This window comes from Molothrus ater, chromosome 8 (assembly GCF_012460135.2).
Source record: "Molothrus ater isolate BHLD 08-10-18 breed brown headed cowbird chromosome 8, BPBGC_Mater_1.1, whole genome shotgun sequence".
Lineage (NCBI taxonomy): Eukaryota > Metazoa > Chordata > Aves > Passeriformes > Icteridae > Molothrus > Molothrus ater.
This window is the reverse complement of record NC_050485.2, coordinates 8,180,300-8,199,107: the sequence shown is the minus strand read 5'-3', so window position 1 is coordinate 8,199,107 and position 18,808 is coordinate 8,180,300. Positions and strand designations below refer to the sequence as shown.

General features: G+C 39.9%; 1 protein-coding gene across 5 annotated transcripts in view; it reads left to right on the top strand.

The window, feature by feature from the left end:
* Window positions 1-341: 341 nt before the first annotated feature.
* Window positions 342-18,808, top strand: part of GBF1 (golgi brefeldin A resistant guanine nucleotide exchange factor 1) — a 98,469-nt gene continuing 80,002 nt past the window's right edge. For all 5 annotated transcript variants that reach the window (XM_036385996.2, XM_036385995.2, XM_036385993.2 and 2 more), the window contains exons 1-3: window positions 342-543; window positions 5,969-6,074; window positions 7,364-7,430. In XM_036385996.2, the coding sequence (XP_036241889.1) occupies window positions 536-543; window positions 5,969-6,074; window positions 7,364-7,430 (181 nt within the window). In that variant the 5' untranslated portion in view covers window positions 342-535. The remainder of the gene's footprint in view (window positions 544-5,968; window positions 6,075-7,363; window positions 7,431-18,808) is intronic.

The following is an 18,808-nucleotide window of genomic DNA, read 5'->3' as shown; positions in this document are numbered from 1 at the left end:
GCTCGGGGCGGCCCCGGCTCCCACAAGCCGCGGGCGGCCCGGCCCACAATGCTTTGCGAGGGCAGCGCTCCCGCCGGCTTCCGCCCAGCCTCCCGACCTGCGCCCGCTCAGGCGCGCCTGCGGCGCCGCACCGCGTCGCGATTGGCCAGAGGGTATGCTGGTTCTACCCTCTCGCCTCTCATTGGCTGCCCACCGCTGTCACCATAGGGCCCGCCTCCTCCGGTCGCAAGCCGTGTTCCCATTGGGCGTCGCGGGGAGCTGCGCGGCGCATCATGCGCGGGTTGGCTGTCCGGGCTGTCCGTCTGCGCAGTAACCAGGCAGCGGGTCACGGTGCGCCGGTTTCCACGTCAGTGCGAGGGAGCGGGGCCGGTGTCCCTGCCCGTGCCCCGCGGACCCCGCGCTCCGCGGCCTCGCCTCCGCCGCCGCCGGCAGGGAGGGGCGGACAGGGGGCGGGCCGAGCCCTCCCGCCCGCGGTGCCGCCCGCCCGGTTATGTGAAGCGGCCGCCGCCGCGGGGAGCAGGCGCCGCCATTTTGGATGCGGGGGTCAGTGCCGGGCAGCGACCGCCTGTCGCGATACTGTCGCGACGTGGGGGCGGGCGGGAGGGAAGCGGCGGCGGGGGAACCTTGCGGGACCGGCGGGGGGCGGGGACGGGACCGCGGCAGCCCCGGGGGCCGGGCGCGGGTCGGGGCGGCGGCCGCCCCTCCGGCCGGCCGGGGCTGACACGCGTGGCGGTGCCCACGGGGCGGGGGCGCGCGGGCCCGCCTGGCAACGGCCGCCGCGGGCTGCGGGGAACAGCGGGCGGGCCGGAGCGAGCTGCGGGATGGGCGCTGCACCTGCACACCATCCGCTCCCCGTGCCCACGGGGGCTTGCTGCCTGCGATTGGTGTCGGCAGGCTCTTCCTGGCGTATGGCCAGCTCATGGCTGTGGCGGGGGAAAGCTCAGAGCCCGCTTAGCGTCTGTCTTATGAGTTCATCTGGTGACATGTTTCATAGTTTCAACAGTATGAAATAATTGGAAAAAAGAAAATCTCCCTCACCATAATAACCTTAGGTTTCATTTTTACTATGCAGTTTTGACAGGTAAATGCGACTCGCCTTTCTCTACTTGATTCCCAGGCCCAATCTCACTGTTGCAGCTGAATGTGGAGGCTTATAGGGAAGCTTGTCCCTGTCTTCCTTTCTGATGTGCCACTGCTACCATGCTGCTGCTGCTTATCTTTTAAAGGGCATTCTTAAATGCCCAGGACTGCACAGTTCCTTTCCATACTTACAAATTTTTGCTTTATCTCACTTTTGTCCAGGCATTAGGAGCTAGCCTTTGGAGAAACATCCTGACTTCTTTGAACTTTTGCTGCTTCTGATGCTTTTTGCAGAACAGTTACTACTCGAAAAACCCAAGCAAGTTAAATTTCTGTGTAGATGTTCACGTACCTTCCATGTGAAGTTTAGGAGGAAGAAAAGGAGCTTTCTGATTGCCACTTGGGCTTCTGGGAAGCCTAGCTGGCTGTGAGATTGCCAGGAGTTGTTTGTGATTCAAGGTTGCGTGTTCTGTTTTAGTAGCAGTGTATTGTATCAGGACTCTGGTGGGCAAATCTAGGTCAGAAGCTATCTGGATTATTCCTGCATTGTCATAAACAGTAAAAATTTGGGTCAACAGAAGCTTACTTTGAAATACTACCTTTCTATGTTGTGGTTATATTGTTTTTCACTACTGCTGTTTATTGGAGTAGTGCCACTGGGTTTAAATCAGGTGCATGGCTGAAGGCTAAAGTTAATGATAGAAGAAATGACTTGATGAAAGTCTGCCAGACCTTGTTGCTTGTGATGCTAACTCTTGCTTGTTTGCAGAAGAATTGCAGGCATTTTGCTGCAGAAGAGGGAGTGGTAATATTAGGAATAATTTGGCTTCCTATCTATTGGGATGTGTAGGGGTAAGACATTCCGAGGTTGAGAAATGGAATGTTCAGTGCATGTGTGAAATAACATTAGCAGGTGTAAATCTTGTCAATGTTTTTATATGACGATTCTACATGTGATGCTATTTCAGAAGTCTCAGAATAGTGATAATTATTATCCATAGAGCACTGTTGAAGGTTTTGATGAGCTTTTGTTCTTTCATGACATGATTAGGCATCGACCTTTTCCCACTTAGTGTTCTCAGTGCTGTTGTCAGTGAAGCTGTGAAAGGTAGCAGCCCTCTTCTTCTTGTGGTGGACTGGGCACCTTGTTGTCTTGGTTTGAAGCTCTCATTTTCACTGTGCTGTCTGTTGAATTTCTGTGCAGGAGCATATCTGAGGACTAATCTGCAGTCTTAAGCAGATGTATGAATCTGTCTTGACTAAGAAACAGGAGTTTATATAACCTTTCAGTTAACTAGCTGAAGGACTAAGGAGCTAAAAAGCATTTGAAATTTAGTAGGTACCTTTCTTTGTTTTTTTTCCTTTTCCCTAACTTAACACCACAGAACTGAACCCATTTGTTTCTGTATTGAATCCGCTATATTTTTGTGCAAGAAAGCCAAAGAAAAAAACCAAGAAAGGCATTTATTCTTGGTTTGAGATCAGGAGGTATTGAAACATACCTTTGCTAGGGAGGTTGTTTCAAATTCGTTGACGATCTTCAGTATTCGTTCTGTTAACCTGTTCAACTCTTTTACAATACCCCATTCTTCAGACCATAGCTTTATAACATTAAGCCTGAATTCATGTTAACATTTTTTCTTCTCTAAGTTGAACAAATGTCTGGTGGTTTTGCTTGACTCCCACCATGCTTCTGTAAACCCAGCTGATCATTCAGTGCTGGTCTGGTAAATTGTGTAAGTTTTTTTCTCTGCTGCTTCACAGCATTCATTTCAATCTTAAAACTTCTTTTGATTCAGGACATCTATACTGAGCTCTAAAGTGTGATCAGTTGTTCCTTGTGGTGATGCTACAGTTGAAGGAATACATACAGAAATTATCTAATAATTTAAAAGGGGTAGCCTTTGGGAAGTTTGGAGTTTAGTGAAGCTGTATCCATCACTTGAAATAAAATTCCAAATTTCAGTTTTTACATGGATGGGTGAGTCTTTTGGTGGGCTTATCTTACAAGGTGCATCTCTCTGAAAATAGTTGTCTGTCTTTCCTCCTCACTTTGTAGTTCTTTTCTGTTTTCTTCTCCAACATGAAGTTGCAAAGCTCCATTGGCTTTTTGGTTTACTTTGGAATGCTACTGCTTGATTAGCTACAAGCTTAAATATAAAGCAGTATTTCCCTCCATCTCCACCCAGTGTTGGTGGGGAAGTGAGCTCGATGTTTGATGTTCAGAGCCTGAGTGGGAATTTGCATCTGCAGCATGATAGGTTGTTTCAGTTTCACTGGTGAAATGAGTTTGTTGGTGTGCATAAAGTGAATTTTTGTAGTTTTGAATAAAGTTATATTTAATAGAATCTGCAGTGAGGAAAGGAGTGCATTTTCATTGAGTCTTCTCAGTTAGCAATGAAATACTGCCCTGAGTTTTGCAGGGTTTTCATATGTCAGGAGTGTCCTGCTAAGTAACATAGAGTTTTTGCTAGGAACAGGTGAAAAGGAAAAGGTGTGTGTTGGAGGTTTTTGTCTATTTTCTTCATATTTTGCCACTTACAGTTAGCTGGGAATTTTAAGTCTTCTACATTCAGGAGAGACAGAGTTTTAACCAACTTTTTATTTAATTATTTTATGTTAAAAACAGAGGAGAAGAAATAGAAGTCTTACAAGCAGATTCAGTAGTATGTAGAACAGCATTTAAGCTTTGTCTTCACTTTAAATACTGTCAGAACTATTGAGTATCTATAAATGTGCAAGATTTGTAGTATGTCTGTCTGATATTTACATGATTTCTGCAATAATGTTTCCATGTCAGTTTGCTAAATGCCTGGAATGTTGCTACATGCTTTACATGTTCAATACTGTTTTGAAACAGTGAACAGAAAAACTTAGGTTTGACAAATAAGAGTGGATAGAGTATTTCCTCAGAAGTACTTCCCTGGACTAGAATTTGAGCCCTGAAACTGCTGATGTAGAAATACAGAAAATAATGGAATTACTGAAAGAAAAAATAAAGAAGCAAGGAATTCTACATGAAGGAGAAATCTCCCATTCATGCCTTGTACTAAAACAACGACAATAAAGTGAAATAGAAACATTGTGATCAATGGTATTTCAATGCAATCATCTGAATAATGTATGGAATAATTTACTGTTGAGGATGGGAACATCTCTCAAGCATTTGCCACATGAGTAGGAAGTGTATTGGTGGTTCTGTTATATATTGTGGAGTAAGGATATAAGCCTTTGTTCTTCAGGGCACAAGCAAATTACTTGGAAACGCTATTTGTCCGTCATGACTGTTCTTACAAAATACTTTTGTCTTTGCCCTTAAATTATTGTCTTACACCTGGGAGTGCCATTATGTATAATTCGTTTAATGAAATAAACAGTTTTGCTATAAGAGCATTCTATTGCAAACACCTGAAAAAATGAAGCAACAAATCTGATGCTGTCCCTTGATGAGATACCTTTTTATAAAACTTTGCTTTCTTTCCATTATTTATGGAGTCCTGAAGCAGATTAGTCTCTTTCATTCAGCGGATGTTTGTGTATTTGAAGCATTGTTGATAATTCAGACATGCTAATTAACATGAAGCCTGACAGATCCAGGATGAATATTCTGAAATTTCTGTGGTGATCTTTCTGAGGTCCCGTGTAATCCACCAAAACCATTTCTTTCCAGCTTTGCTTTTGTTACATGGGCAAAAGTCCTTCTCATATTCTCTGTGCTTTATTAGCCCTGCCTCCCCTTCCCAGCTGAGTCCTTTAAATGAGCCTGTCAGGTTTGAAGTGTTATGATCAGTCTTTCACCTCTTTCCAATCTTTTGCTTCCCTGTGGATGACCTGTTGTGATTTCAAGCTGGAGTCCTCATTTTCCTTTCATTCTTTTTCCTGAAAAAGTCTCATTATTTGGCTACCATATCACTAAATCCTTCTCATTTACAGACATGGTATCATCTGACTCTTTGGCCTCTTTATAAGTCCTGTTTTTATTTATAAACATTTGTGTCTGTTCATTCCCCTTCATTCTTGCGTCTTGATGCTTGACTGTACTGAGCTACAGCTACTATAAAGAGAGCAGTCCCATAGAAGTTCACTCTTCTTTTTCTCAGACTGTCAGAAATCTTCTTGCTTTTAATTTCTTTCCCCCCCTTCTGCCTCTTTCTGGATGCATCAGTTTAAGTATTTTCCCTATTTGACCTCAGACTACAGGAGAGTAGGTGCCTGCCTTTAGCTTTCTCATTTTTCTCCCTGGGTTCATCCAGTTTTGTCTCCAGTTTTGCTCATTTCTTTGTGGGGTTTTACTCACATCTTTTTTACTTTTCTGCTTTCTTGAAAGCTTTGTTTTGTGAAGCAAGTGTGAAATCAACATCTGTTACAAATTACTTTATTTCGTCAACGTTTTAAGTCCCAAATAGGTTTGCTCTGGCCAGCTTATTCATCCCACTGATGCTTATTTAAGAGAGTACAAGGTTAGCTTTGTGTTCCATGTAGGGCTGCAGGAATTTGCATAAGTGCTGGAGATGCATGTGTTATGGCATTGCCATGGATGTCTGTCCTGGTACCCCAACACTTTATCTTTCTGTCAACTCACATAGACTGGAAAAAAAATTAGGAATGCGCCTTGGCAGAGTGATCTCTTGCATTACAAAGATGCTGTTAGAACTAACTCTCTGCTCTCATGATTTTGAAAACATGCTATGGAAAAGTGTTTTCTTTTGGTGAAGTACTTGTATTTGTTACATGTACTAACTTGTATTTTGTGGATGCACAAAACAAATTTGAAAGAGTTTCTTGCATCACTGCAGGCCTTCTCTTGGTTGGAGTCAACTTTGTTTAATCTGAGGAAGACAATTACTCTAAGAGGCTAGAGATTAATTTGAATTACCTTTATTTTCAGAATTGTCAGGATGGTGGATAAGAATATTTACATTGTACAAGGTGAAATCAATGCAGTGGTGGGAGCCATAAAGCGTAATGCCCGATGGAGCACTCACACACATCTGGTAAGTTACCTTGAATTGTTGCCATCTGTAGCAGCAGGTAGAAACACCTATCACAGAAACCAGCTGGCGTTGGAAAAGTACCTCAGTTTTTTGTAGCATTTGTTAAAGTACTTTTGTAAGTAAAGTTGGAATAACTTTCTGCATTGTTTACATTGTTTTGGGCATCTTGTGACAGTGATTGCAAAAGCTACAAAGCTACTTGTCTTCTACCTTCTTATCCTGTAAATATAAAAACCCCACATTGTATTCCATGTGGGAATAGTCTCATTTAGACTTCTATCACCGGGGGTGTCAGGGAATTTCCATATATGGTGTTATTTTATTTAACACAGTGTTTTTATGTATCTTTTGTACCTTCTTGGGGAAGACAGTCTTCATCACAAAAGACATGAAATAAAAATTGGGGAAGTAATTATATATAGAGTATTTTAAAATTTTTCATATGGCATTGTATCTGTTTTCAGCTCTGTTTTGTTGCTGCTGTTTATATTCCTGGCTAAAACCTATCCATAGTTTCAAACCTGCTTTGGTAAAAATCCTAAACAAAGTGTTTCCAAGTGTAACCATGCTTTGGTGGGTTTTTAGCTGCCACAATGTTAATGTGTGGATGTGGTGCACTTCGGAATGTCACATGAGTGGAGATGGCTGTCATCCAGCACAAGTGGTTTCAGTTTGTCAAAGGGCAGGGCCCTTTTTCTTTCTAACAAGCATTTCTTCATCAGAGCTCACGGCCTCTCCTCAAGGTGTGGGTGCGGCTGCACTCAGCTTGGAGAAACTGCTGCTCCTCCTTAGTTTAATGTCATAAAGATAGACTAAGGCTAAAGGATGCAGCTAATTCATATAAATATTGCACTGTGATTCTTTCTTCAACTTATTTTAATGGCATAAAATGTCATTGTATTTCTGCTCCCATTACAATCTGCATAGATTAACATTATAGCAAATCCAGATGAGCCATTTCAATATGATATGAGTTAGATTTGCAGTGAAATTTATTGAATAGCGGAAGGCTGATTAGAAATACTTGTAAGGACAATAAAACCAAAGCAGAATGCTCAGTGTTGGACCTATGCTTTGACATTTCAGCTGTGTGATATTGGGGAGCACTGGCAGGAAAATAAAAATGCTGCTTTTGGATTTGATGGTGTAAACATGCTGACAGTGATAAACTCAAACCACAGCACTTCTGTGAATGTGATGGTGAGGTCTTAAACAGACCCATTATTAAGATTTGTCTTCAGGAATATGTTTGCCTCCTTAATTACTTGCTTCCTATGTGTAACCTATAGGATGAAGAAAGGGATCCCCTGCTGCATAGCTTTAGCCACCTAAAAGAAGTGCTGAATAATATAACAGGTAAGCTTCTGCAGAAATTACCAGGTATGTGCACCTGCTAGGGTATAGGTAAGTAAATGTACAGGTGTATTTATTTGTCTTATTTACTATCCAGAAGTCATTTATTGAAGAACAAGAAAAGAGGAAACATGCACATACTTTTGGGCAAATAATATCAATGTAAACTAGCACAGAAATACCACTGCTGCCACTGTCTGTAGGGATATATATAATTTTTTTGTGTGTGTGTGTGTATGCACACACATTTTTATAAAGATGCACGTTTCTTTGATATACTGAAGCTTGTAGTAGTATATGAAATGTGATGTATTATCATGCATAGCTTTTTTGTGGTTTATTTATGCCTTCTGATCTGTGAGTGATGGAAAAATCTGCTTAGAAAGTGGTTTCTTTTTGTTTTTTCCTCACATTCTTTGGTTTGTTAGCTTTCATCACGTAATAAGTAAACCACAGACCTCTGTTTCTGTCTCTTGGATTTCAAGTGAAAGACTTTGTGATCACCTGCACTGAAAAAAATTGTGATCACCTGCACTGGAAATCTGTATTGATTAGAGAAGTAGTACACAAGGCTGTGGTGTGTATTCTGAGCATTGTTTTTCTCACAACCCATCGTTCTCCCCTTCCCCCAACATTTTCTGGTTTTGTAGTTTCAGGAGTGATTGTTTAAGTGTAACCCAAGTATATGTTGAGAGTCTGGAGGTGAAGCTAATCTTAAACGCCATATGGCATTCTGCATGTTCTTCCCAGGATTTTTCTTACTGATTGTAGTATTTGAAAGTAAACTTCATTTCTGGTCCCTTTATTACAGTGACTGCTCAGAACTGCACTCAACCTTAGTTTGAGATGAACCTTTTGCATTTGTAGCTGTGAAGCATGCTGGTTCTTGCATCAGTACTGAGTCTGGAATGCCATAAAAAGCGTGTTCTCTGGAAGCACTGTAGTGCTGCTTCCAGGTGATGGTGACAAGAGGTGTTGAGGACACGTGCCAGTTCTAAGCCTTTATTCCTTCCTCTTACATGTCTGCCTGTAAGTGTAATGCTTTGCTTTTCTCTGCCAGGTTAACTTTCTGTGGTTGTGAGCAGGATTTTTCTGTTAGATCGTGACATCTTAGGGAACTCCTGAACAGCTTGCATTTCTGGATAGTGTCTTTGTTCTGGATGTTATGCTTGTACCTGGACTACATGGCAGTCTGGATTTATGGGGGTTTTTTGTAAGCTCACTCACTTTCTGTAAGATATATGTGCAGTCACCAAAAGTGTATTGGGAAGAAATTTTACATTTCTTCCTTCTATGAGATGAAGTTTTTTTTTTAATAAGCTTTCTGAAGTTCTTTGCCATTATTGCAAATACCTCTTCTCATCAACAAGAGCAGGGACTGTCAGGATGCTCAAATAAATGCAGTGTAAGTAAATGTCAGGGACTGGCCATTTATCTAGAGCAGCTAGGTACAATGTACTGTTGACTTGTTGGGGAAAAAATCCAAGTTCACTATCTGCTTATGTTAGAGAAAGCAAAGTTTAATGTACTGAGAGATTCAGAGACTCCCTTTGTATTAGTCATCAGGTAAGTGTTGTTCCTGCTGAGATAATAATTGCTTGTATATGGGGATGACAGCATGTTGGTTGGACTACATGGGATTCTTTTTACAGGTGATTTCAGCTGCAGTGACTGGTATTTACTGACTAGTGTCTTGAGATAGGACATCATTGCTGTGCTCCATCTTTTTTCCATTTTAGACATGGACTTGTTCCCAAGCAATACTTTGAATGATGCGAGTATCCTGCATCATCTGCCAGGCAATCAAAAGTCCAGTCCCCAGCACAGGGGGTTTTTGGTGATTTTTTTTTTCCCCTAGACCTTCCTTTCATGTCTCTTTCATTAGCTCATGGAAACACATTGCTTTTATATTTAAATTTATTCAAGCTGTAATCTTTGACATTTGAGTTAGCTTTTAGTACAATTTTGCATTTATAGTAATATATATTATGTATTTTCTCAATCCCCCAAGAACCCATTTTAATCTGTTCCGGATGCAAATTTCAGGCTGCCTTGTCCCATCTCCCCTCTTGCTCTCTCCCTCCCTTCCCCTCCCCCATGGAGCATGTTTGATCAGGTGTGGCAGGAATATCCACTGTCAAGCTGCGCCCTTTATATTAGTCAATATTATCCTTCCTTCCCTCCCACTCCCTTCATTCTCCTCTGGGCTTTACCAGTTGATTTATAATTTTGGAATTCTCATCGGAGTCTGTAATACAGTTTGTTCATTATTTAACCAAAACCTGTTTAATGAGCAAAGAGAGGCAATGTAAATGTTAGGCATGTTGCAGTGGAGTACCTTTTGTTCTCCTCTGAGCTAGTGGGTATTAACTCTGTCATGACTGTGATGCTGAAATACCCTGGTCAAGGGTATAAAGATGCGCTGTATGCCCCCAGCAGCTAAAGATTCCTGTTTCAAAGTATTGCTTCTCAAGAGTAACTAAATTACATGCTGGAAAGCTGCCTGCAGCTAAGTGTGGTATCCCATCCTGTTGTAACCTCTACCTGTGCTCTTGGAGGAAGCATGTAGAGAAGCTGTGTTGCACAAACAGTCCCATGATTATGGTAAGAGAAACTTCACTTCTACAGTTCAGCATACCTAGCTAAAGGCCTTGAACCTGAATATTTTCAAGTTTCTCTTTAAAATTCTGATGAACTTAATTTATGTGGGAATTTTTTGTAGATTTATAAGAAGAGTTTAATAATTTGAAAATGAGCAGTGCATTCACCTCTGATCCACTGGCAGTTGGTTTACTGGATGCCATTTTTATATTTTCATGGACTACATTTTCATGTGTTTGACTATTGATAGTAGTTGCCTGAAAAACAGAAAGGAAATAGAGGTTCTGTTGTCTTGGGTGATGCATAAGTTAATCCAAGATAAATTTAATAATTGAATGCTTGCAATACTAAGATGACCACAATAAGCTTAAATTTGATGGTGTGTGTCATATTTCTAGTGCTTAGAAAAAGCAGAAGTCAGTGTCCTGAGTTATGACTATATGGAAGCAATGACTATCAAGCTTTGTCCATGCATGCAAAATTGAAATATAGCTACATTTTCAAAGGTTATTTTAAAACTGATGGAAACCTGTATTGATACAAGATTGGATCAAGGGCCACTGTCACCACAGCTTCCACTTGACTGCTCTTTAAAGTGGGCTGAGTACCCTGAAAAATATGTCTGGATGTTGAAACATTTGTTCATTTTGTCAGTTTTGTTATGGATTTAGGTCACCAAAAGGAAGCTTCTTTTTAACATCCAGTGATAACTGAGACTGTTTCTTTCATGAATGGTTCCAACTTAGGTTTTATAACTGCAAATAATTGGAAATATGAATTAATTATAAGCCTGCTTTTCCATGATTTCATGAGGATTGGGTTTCTTTAAATGCTTCTCTGGCTGTTGAAGTCTTCAGACCATTCTGGTATGATGTAGAGGTAAGAGCAGATACTTCTGTAGTCATTCTCCTCATTACTGAGTTTGTGCTTTGCTCTGACCAGGGAGCTGAGTCAGTACCCAGGAGTTCCGTGCCTGAGGTGCTGCCTGCTGGTGTGTGGGATGGCTTTGGGACAGGAATGACTGACTGCAACTGCCTTGTGCAAGCCATGACTGCATGGGAGAAGCAGCTGTTTGTGGAAAGTGTGTGCATCAAGAGTCTATTTAAATAAGGTTTAAACTAGGTAAACACACCTGTGAAGAGGTGCTTGTGTATATTCTAGATCCATGAGTGCCAGACTGCAAGGTTTGAGTCCTTTTATCCTCTGGTGGTTCAGAGTTAGTGCATTTAAACAGAAGCTGCAAAGTAAGCTGTTAGAAGCACTCTGATTTCATGCACATTCATGACATTTTAAATGAATGCTTGTACAGTGGGTTCAGAAGAATCTTTTCATGGCTTATTTCAGACAAGAAGCTGCTGCAAATCTCCATCTTTAGAGGGTTGGCTGGGGCATTAAGAGCTGGCTAAAGGTCAAATGACTGTAACTGTAGGAGAACCTTTGCCCAGTGTCTGACTTAATATAGTTGTTACTGTAGCCATCAGTTTTCTGGTATGTAGACTTGATTGCACACTCATTTTCTCATGTCTGAGCTCTGGAAACTCAGTCTTTATGGAAAACCTAACAGTTGTATAAAACAATACAGGAATTTTATCCTGATTTTGGATTAATGTCTGAACTCTTTCTGAAAGATCTAGTTTTAAAAAGTGGTAAATTGGTAGTAAATATAAATATGTGGCCTCTTCTCAATGCTATTGAAGTGCTAATGGTTAGAATATGAGATGTTCATTCAAGTTAAGAAATTAGAAAAAAGTAGTGTTTGTGGTTTTTTTATCAAGAAGTGTAGGAATTAGACTGTATTGAATGTGTGATATGTAAAGTGCTGTGATGCTTATTGCTTTGCAGGTAACAGCAATACCATATTTTATTTATTATTTAGATCTTGAGTTTCTACTGGAAGTGCCTGAATTTACTGGCAAATAACAACTATGATGAACTGCATACTGTGATATTTCTCCCATTGCTTGCATTGAAGGATAGAAATGTTATCTAGATCAGCCATTAAAAAAAACCAAAAAACCAAACTTTTTTTTTCCTGTTGCATGTCAGCTTCCTATCAAAGATCTAGAACATTCACTGATCTTATAGATTGTGTCTGTTCTTGTGATAACTCAAAAAAATAAAAGGATTTTTTTCTTAATAACAGGTATTCATATGTGTTAATTTGGTATTTTTGAATACCAAGCAATTCAGGCTAACATTTAGCTTTGTGGCATTCTCTATGAATTTTTAAAGAAGAATGGAGAGGGTATAAGGAAGGTTAGGAAGCTCATGGAATAAGGCTTCTTCTATAGCTTTAACTTGGCCTTGCTCTAATTATTGGATGACCTGACACTGTGTACAAAAGTGGTAATTTATTTCTCTTCATATTTTCTTATTATAGGAAATAAGAATATTAAGGTGCCAACTTAAATTTGATGCTTTGCTTGCAGGTTGAATCCAGACTTGATTTTTGCTAACTGTGTTCAGACAATACAGTAAAAATTGTCATTTTAAAGGCAAGTTTCTAGTCTAAATGAATTCAGACATCCTCCCAACTGCACAGAGAATGTATTTCAGTGCAGTATTTTTGTTTTGAAGCTGCAGGTAGTTCCAAATACTCTGAGTGAGATTAATCTTTTTAATCTCATTTTAGCCTCAAATTAATCAAATCACTGTCTTATGGCTGAAGTCATTCAATCTTCCTCAGGGATATTTTTAGCATAGATATCTGTATTTTGGCATAGATTTTCTTTGTGTTTTCTTGAAGAAATAATAAATCAGACTTTTCCCAGGTGCTTGCTAACCTTGTGCTTTATTTTCTAAGTGATTTTACCAGAGTGATGTGCTCTAAGCAGTGATGTGCTCTAAGACTGGTAGCTGCACTACAACTGGGATGGGAGCTTCTCCAGCCCAAAATGAACACAAGAATTTCACTTAAGATTTTGTTTACTTTCTGTATGAAAGAAGGAGGAAGAATGTCCTTGATGAAGAAGGATTTAAGATCCACCAAGACAAGCACCATGACCTTTTTCATGGCTTTTCTGTTGTGTGCAGGACAGCATTTATGCAGAATGAGTGAGGAGTCAGGTATGGATGGTATCACTCTGAGCTCTAATTGATTCTGTTGAATTGTGCCTTGAGCCCTTCAACACAAGTTACTAAATGAAATTAAAACTCCTGAGGAGAAACTTGTAATTGAGATATTTTTGTAACTAATACTGACACACAGAAAGGGAGAAACTGTGTCTAGAATCTTTAATTTGATAACGTTTTAGCTGTTGTGATAATCTTCTGTTTTGTGTTTCTGAGTAGTAAGAAATTTAATGAATGAAATTGAAAGAAGTGGAGTGAATCTCAGAGTATTTAGAGCAAAAAAACCTAACCAAGCCAGTAAGGTGGTCTTTACACTGGGTATTTCTGCATGTCTCCTGAAGTCCCTTTTGCAGTTCAGTCACAACTTCTGTGATACCACTTAAGCATCCTTTCAATACAGTTCTCTGAGTACAGATTAACACTAGAACTTGGAGCTGAAGTCTTCCTTCTATGCATGGCTAATGACTGGCAGGTACAGGCAGGAGGTGGTGCTGTTAGGAGGAATTGTTTCCTGACCCCTAATCCTTAAAGAACCCAAGGATTTAGATGGACAAGCACTCCTGGCTGTTGCTTGGAAGAGTTCCCACAGTGGGTTTGTTCTGTAACACCAGCCTTCTGTTACCACTGCAGGGCTGGGCTCTGAAGAGCTGCCACATGTGCATGGTGTGCAACTGACTCTCTCTTGTTCCACGCTTGTTGAGCAATTACTTCCCCACTTGTTGGGCACTCCATTATTTCCTTCAGTTACTGCTTCTGTGTGAAGTGGAGCCATGAAGGAAATGGCTTAATGGATGTACATTAGGGGGCAATAAATTGCAGTTTGATTTGGTGGACAGGCAGTACCAGATGCTGCATAAAAGCTAAGGTTCCTCTTAAGTCAGCCATTGAGGTTTTATATTGAGTTTTTTTTGATGGTGATGTTTTTGTTTGGTGGGCAAGAGTAGTGAAAAGGAATTGTGCCCATTTGCATTATAGTAAAAACCCTCTGGAAGTAGAAGTATACATGAAATTGCTTAATTCTACTAGTAGTTTACTAAGTATATAGCTCTTCTTCCTTCCTTCTTTTACCTGTCTTCTTTCCTCACTCAATAATTGCCATCTAACCTGTTAAAAATATTGTCCCAAAAGTGATTAACTTCCAAGAAGTTGTGTCAGAAAGTGCAGGTGCATATTTATATAGTTGCATAATATGTAATAGGACTGCCAAGAAGTGTTGATTATGCATACCCAAGAAGCATACTGAAGTATTCCTCATCTCAAAGAGTCTGTAGCTTAAGAGGGTAGCAACAGAGAGGAATCATTAAGTATACAAAGTTGTTAAACACTTGAGGGTTTTTCTTAATCATTACCTCAATTTGTCCTTCAAAAAGCTGTTGTTGGCTGGTCCCTAATATGGTTTATACCAAGATGTGAGTTTGGTGAGGAGGGAGAGGTTTGAAAGCAGATACAATTGGGCAAAGTGTCCTTTTCTTCAGGAGTAGTGCAGGGAATCTGTGAAAAAGTCCTACTTCTCTCAATGATTAGTGTGGAATTAAAAGGTCAGGATGAAAAGAAATAGAATGGCAGGGATTAAAAGGTAAGTGTAAAAGTAGCAGACTAATGGAGAACACTGTTATTAAAATAGCAGATTGATTGGTTAAGGAATGTTGATAGTGAGGGATGTGTACTTGGTGGCTTGCCCATTTGAAGTAAACTTGCAGGAGCTTTTTCTATTTAAGATAACTATCTAGCTTTTTAGCTGAGTGTTGCAGAATAGACTATTGCTGAAGGGTTTTTTTGTTTGTGCTTGGTTTGGAAGTTTTCTTTGCAATCAGAAAAAATATTAATCTTCCAATATGTTATGGACCTTGTCATGGTAAGTTCTTAAAAAATGTTGGATGGACAGTCAAGATGATATTAGCTCAGTTGGTCAGAGCACGGTGCTGACACCAAGGTTGTGGGTCCACAGGGCCATTCACTCAAGAGCTGGACTTGATGCTTCTTGTAGGTCCCTTTCAACTCAGAATATTCTGTGATCTGCCATCTTGCTTTTGTAATTTGTCTTTAGAAAATGATACAAGACAGCAGATATGTCCAGGAAAGACATAAAACTGATGCATACAGTCCTAGGGAAATTCTGATTGTCTTTTAGATGGCAGGATTTAACTTGCTTTTCATCACTTTTTAAAGCTACAAAAAAAGACAAAATTATACGGATAAAGTCTGCAATACAGTGGCTTGAAGATAGGGTCTGAGGTTTTGTGCTGTGATGGATTCTGAGATGAGGGACAGAAGTGTCATGGGTGAGCTTTTGTTGGTATCAACAGATACTTTCTGGGGAAGAACTTTGTGAGTGAATGAAAATCTGTTGTTTTATTAAAAGAATGAGCAATTAAATATATGTAAATGTTTTAGGGACGGTGAATCAGTACATGTTATCACAAAATTATAGGAGATTAAGAAAACGTGTCTTGAGAAGGAACATTTATATTTATTCATTTTCTACAATCACCACATCAAGTGGTGATTGTAGAAAATGGATAGATCTACACTGGTATTGTGTGATGTACTGTATCTGTGTGACTTGGAAATGTTACTGCAAGTGTTAAAGCAACCTACTCTTGCTTTGAACTCCTAATTGGTAGATATTTCTTCTTTAGTTGAAGGACATAGATAGATGTAGAATCCTCGTCTGTTGGACTTTCTGAAGTTAATATGTCTGTGCTTTTTGCATGGTACAGTTGTGAAGTTAAAACTTGTCAGTTCAAGCCACTGTTGTATTCAGCGTGTTGTGAAAGAAAATGCAGGTTAGAAACATAGGAGAGGGAGAAATAAAAATATTCAGACATTGTAAAAAGCAATAAGACTCTTTAGTGCAGCTGAATAGTAGTACAAGAGTTGGAAAAAATAAAGAAATTTCAGAGAAAATAAACTACTGAAGAAATGTATCATTCATCAATGAGGAGGAGGAAGACCACCATAGGCATCCTGAAATGCTTGTCGAAATGGTTGTTTGGTAACTGACCATTGACTATTTAAGCATGTGTCACAGACAACATCAGGTTGAATTTTGCACACAGTTTCTCCCTTCACTTCTATTAACAATACATTAAAAATCTAAAAGGGCAGTTCATTCTTGTTCAGCTGCCTTTAAATTGTAGTTTTTCCTTCTTGTAGTTTCTTAATGCTCTAGAGTTTCACAGCCTGTACCGGTCCTTGTTCACATGCACGAGGCCCATGTGCTGCAGCGGAAGGTCACACACTCCCTTTCACTCTGCAGCAACAGCAGCTGATGGTACCAGCTGTTCACATCCTTGTATTAGATGCCTGAATTTGAGCAGCTGTATGAGGCTGCTAATAAACTCTTACATGTAGTACAGTTCATATCTTGCCCACATTTTGCTTGATTGTACTCAGCCCTGGCCAGTATCTTTTTTAACATCTTTCAATTCCACCTATAAGGTGCTCCTTTTCTTCCTTGTGCTTGTCTCCACTCCTCTTGTATGATGTGTTAGTCAGATGTTTGAAAAGTGTTCCAGTGCTGCAGATTTGAAGAGGAAAGGGTACCTGAAAACATGCAAACTGTATGCAATTTAAGGAAGTAGGAACAATCTCTAGCAAAAGCATTTTAAAACTTTAAAGACTTAATGCTGTAATCAAAATGATCTAGACTGTTCCAAAGGATGTTCTTGTCCTTAAACAGTATACTTTTGGGTACAAACTTAGGTGTTTTTGTTTGTTTGTTTGAGAAGATTGGATCAAAAGTGCTTTTGTTCTGAAGAAACTGCCTGCATGCAGTAGTTGAAGAGGTCTTGTATGTAAATCTGCTATTAAAAGAAGGCTACAGGGGTTTTTAATTCCACTTTGAGTAATAAAATTGGCCTGGCAGTGAGTTTTGATAGCCACAATTAATTTCAACTTGTGCTTTTTATTTAAAAAAGTTTGTTAAGCCTATTAAATACAGGGTGAAAAGTTGAAACTGCCTGTCTGTGCTTTCCAGATCAGGGGTGGAGGGAGCCAAAGGAAGGATATTTACCATTTTAAACCCTTTCAGCTCCTTTGTTCACTTATTTCTCTTGCATCAGTGTTTTAGCCTCCCATTGCCCTCTCTGGAGGAGTCATGGTACCTAGAACTGAGAAATACCTTGGTTCCACTGAGTGGCCACCAATTTCTTCTTGCTAATGAGATTCTGAGAGGTGACTTCGTTGTTTTGTGGCAATTTTTAAAGTGGATTTTTTAGTGGATTTCTTTCTCCCTTGATTTTGTTGTGGAGTTTGGTTTGTGGGTTTGGATTTCTTTCTCCCTTGATTTTGTTGTGGAGTTTGGTTTGTGGGTTTGGGATGGGTTTTTTTAAAGTTTTTTTGAGGTGGTTTTTTTGTTGGTTAGCTTTTTGGGATGAGATGGGATGGGTTGGTTTGTTTTTCTCCCATGGCTGTAACCTCAAAAAATGCACTTTGGAATGAAAGTAGTATTGATGTAGGAGCTGTGAAGATCATATTAAAGCAATGTGGAGATGGGAAGAGAGTATATTTGGTCCTTTTTGCTCAGAGGATCTCAGGGAGAAATCCAGCAAGAGTAAAGATAAGGATCAGAATTTGGGTGTTAGTGTTTTATAAAATTATGCAAAGAAGAGAAACTATCTGGGTTGGAAGAAGATAGCATGGGATCAGAAGTGTATGGTAGAATATAGGAAGAATATAAGTGCTAATATAGTGAATATAGTGAAGTGACTTAGCTCAGATCATTCATTAGATCTTGTTCTTATTGCTCCAAAACTCAACTAATTTTACCTGGTCAGCATTCTTAAATTGAACTATCCACAATCTAGAACTGATGTGCGTTGCTTTTCTCCAGCAAAGACAGCACAGGATGAGGAATTGGCTCTCCCATGGCAGATTAGGACAGTAAGCTCCTTGTTAAGCATCAAGAATTTTTAAGAGAATCTTACAGTTTCTTGCTGTACACCCAGTATTGATTGGTTGAAACAGCCAGTTATATTTAACTTCATGTTTCACGTATAAATTTTTTTTTAACTGTTCAGGTGTCTCTGCAAGCTATAAAGACAGCAGTTGAAGTAAATAGCAGTATCAAATGAAGTAGCTCTTGTCCCTGCTTCCAAAATAAACTGGGAATAATGCTTTACACATTTTGTCTCCTTTAACTCTACAGGCAAGCAAGAGAGGAAGCATGGATTAACATCTAGTGATTTCTAGGAGCTCAGATTCCTCTGTGCTTGGTCTGACTGACAGGCACATATGGCTCAAGTGCATCTGGAAATATATCACTGGTGAAATTTGGTCGGGTAAATATAGCAGGAATGGGTTGTCAGGACAGGAGACAGATTGTTCTGGGAAAGGAAGTGCTGTCTGTCTGTTGTCTAGTAACAATTTCCTTTATTTCTGAGACATACCTATTTCTTTCAGTGTAACTAAGGTAACAGCAGGCTCTGACATACTTGCTGTGTTCTGCTGTCGTACGTTCTTATGGTGGAAGTGCTATCAGAAATGGTAAAATTGGTAGGAACATGTGTAGAGAACTGATACCAATATTTTCTATGGTGTTTAAATAGTAGCACCACCCACTTTCTTCTAGTTTAAATTCCCTTTGAAAAGAGGCAAGGACACAAAATGTGAAAAGTAACACCCAGGCTTTCAGGACATGATTATATTGAAGAAACCTGACTTCTGCTTGGATGCAAAATTGTTTCTAGGCCACATGGTAAGCAAGG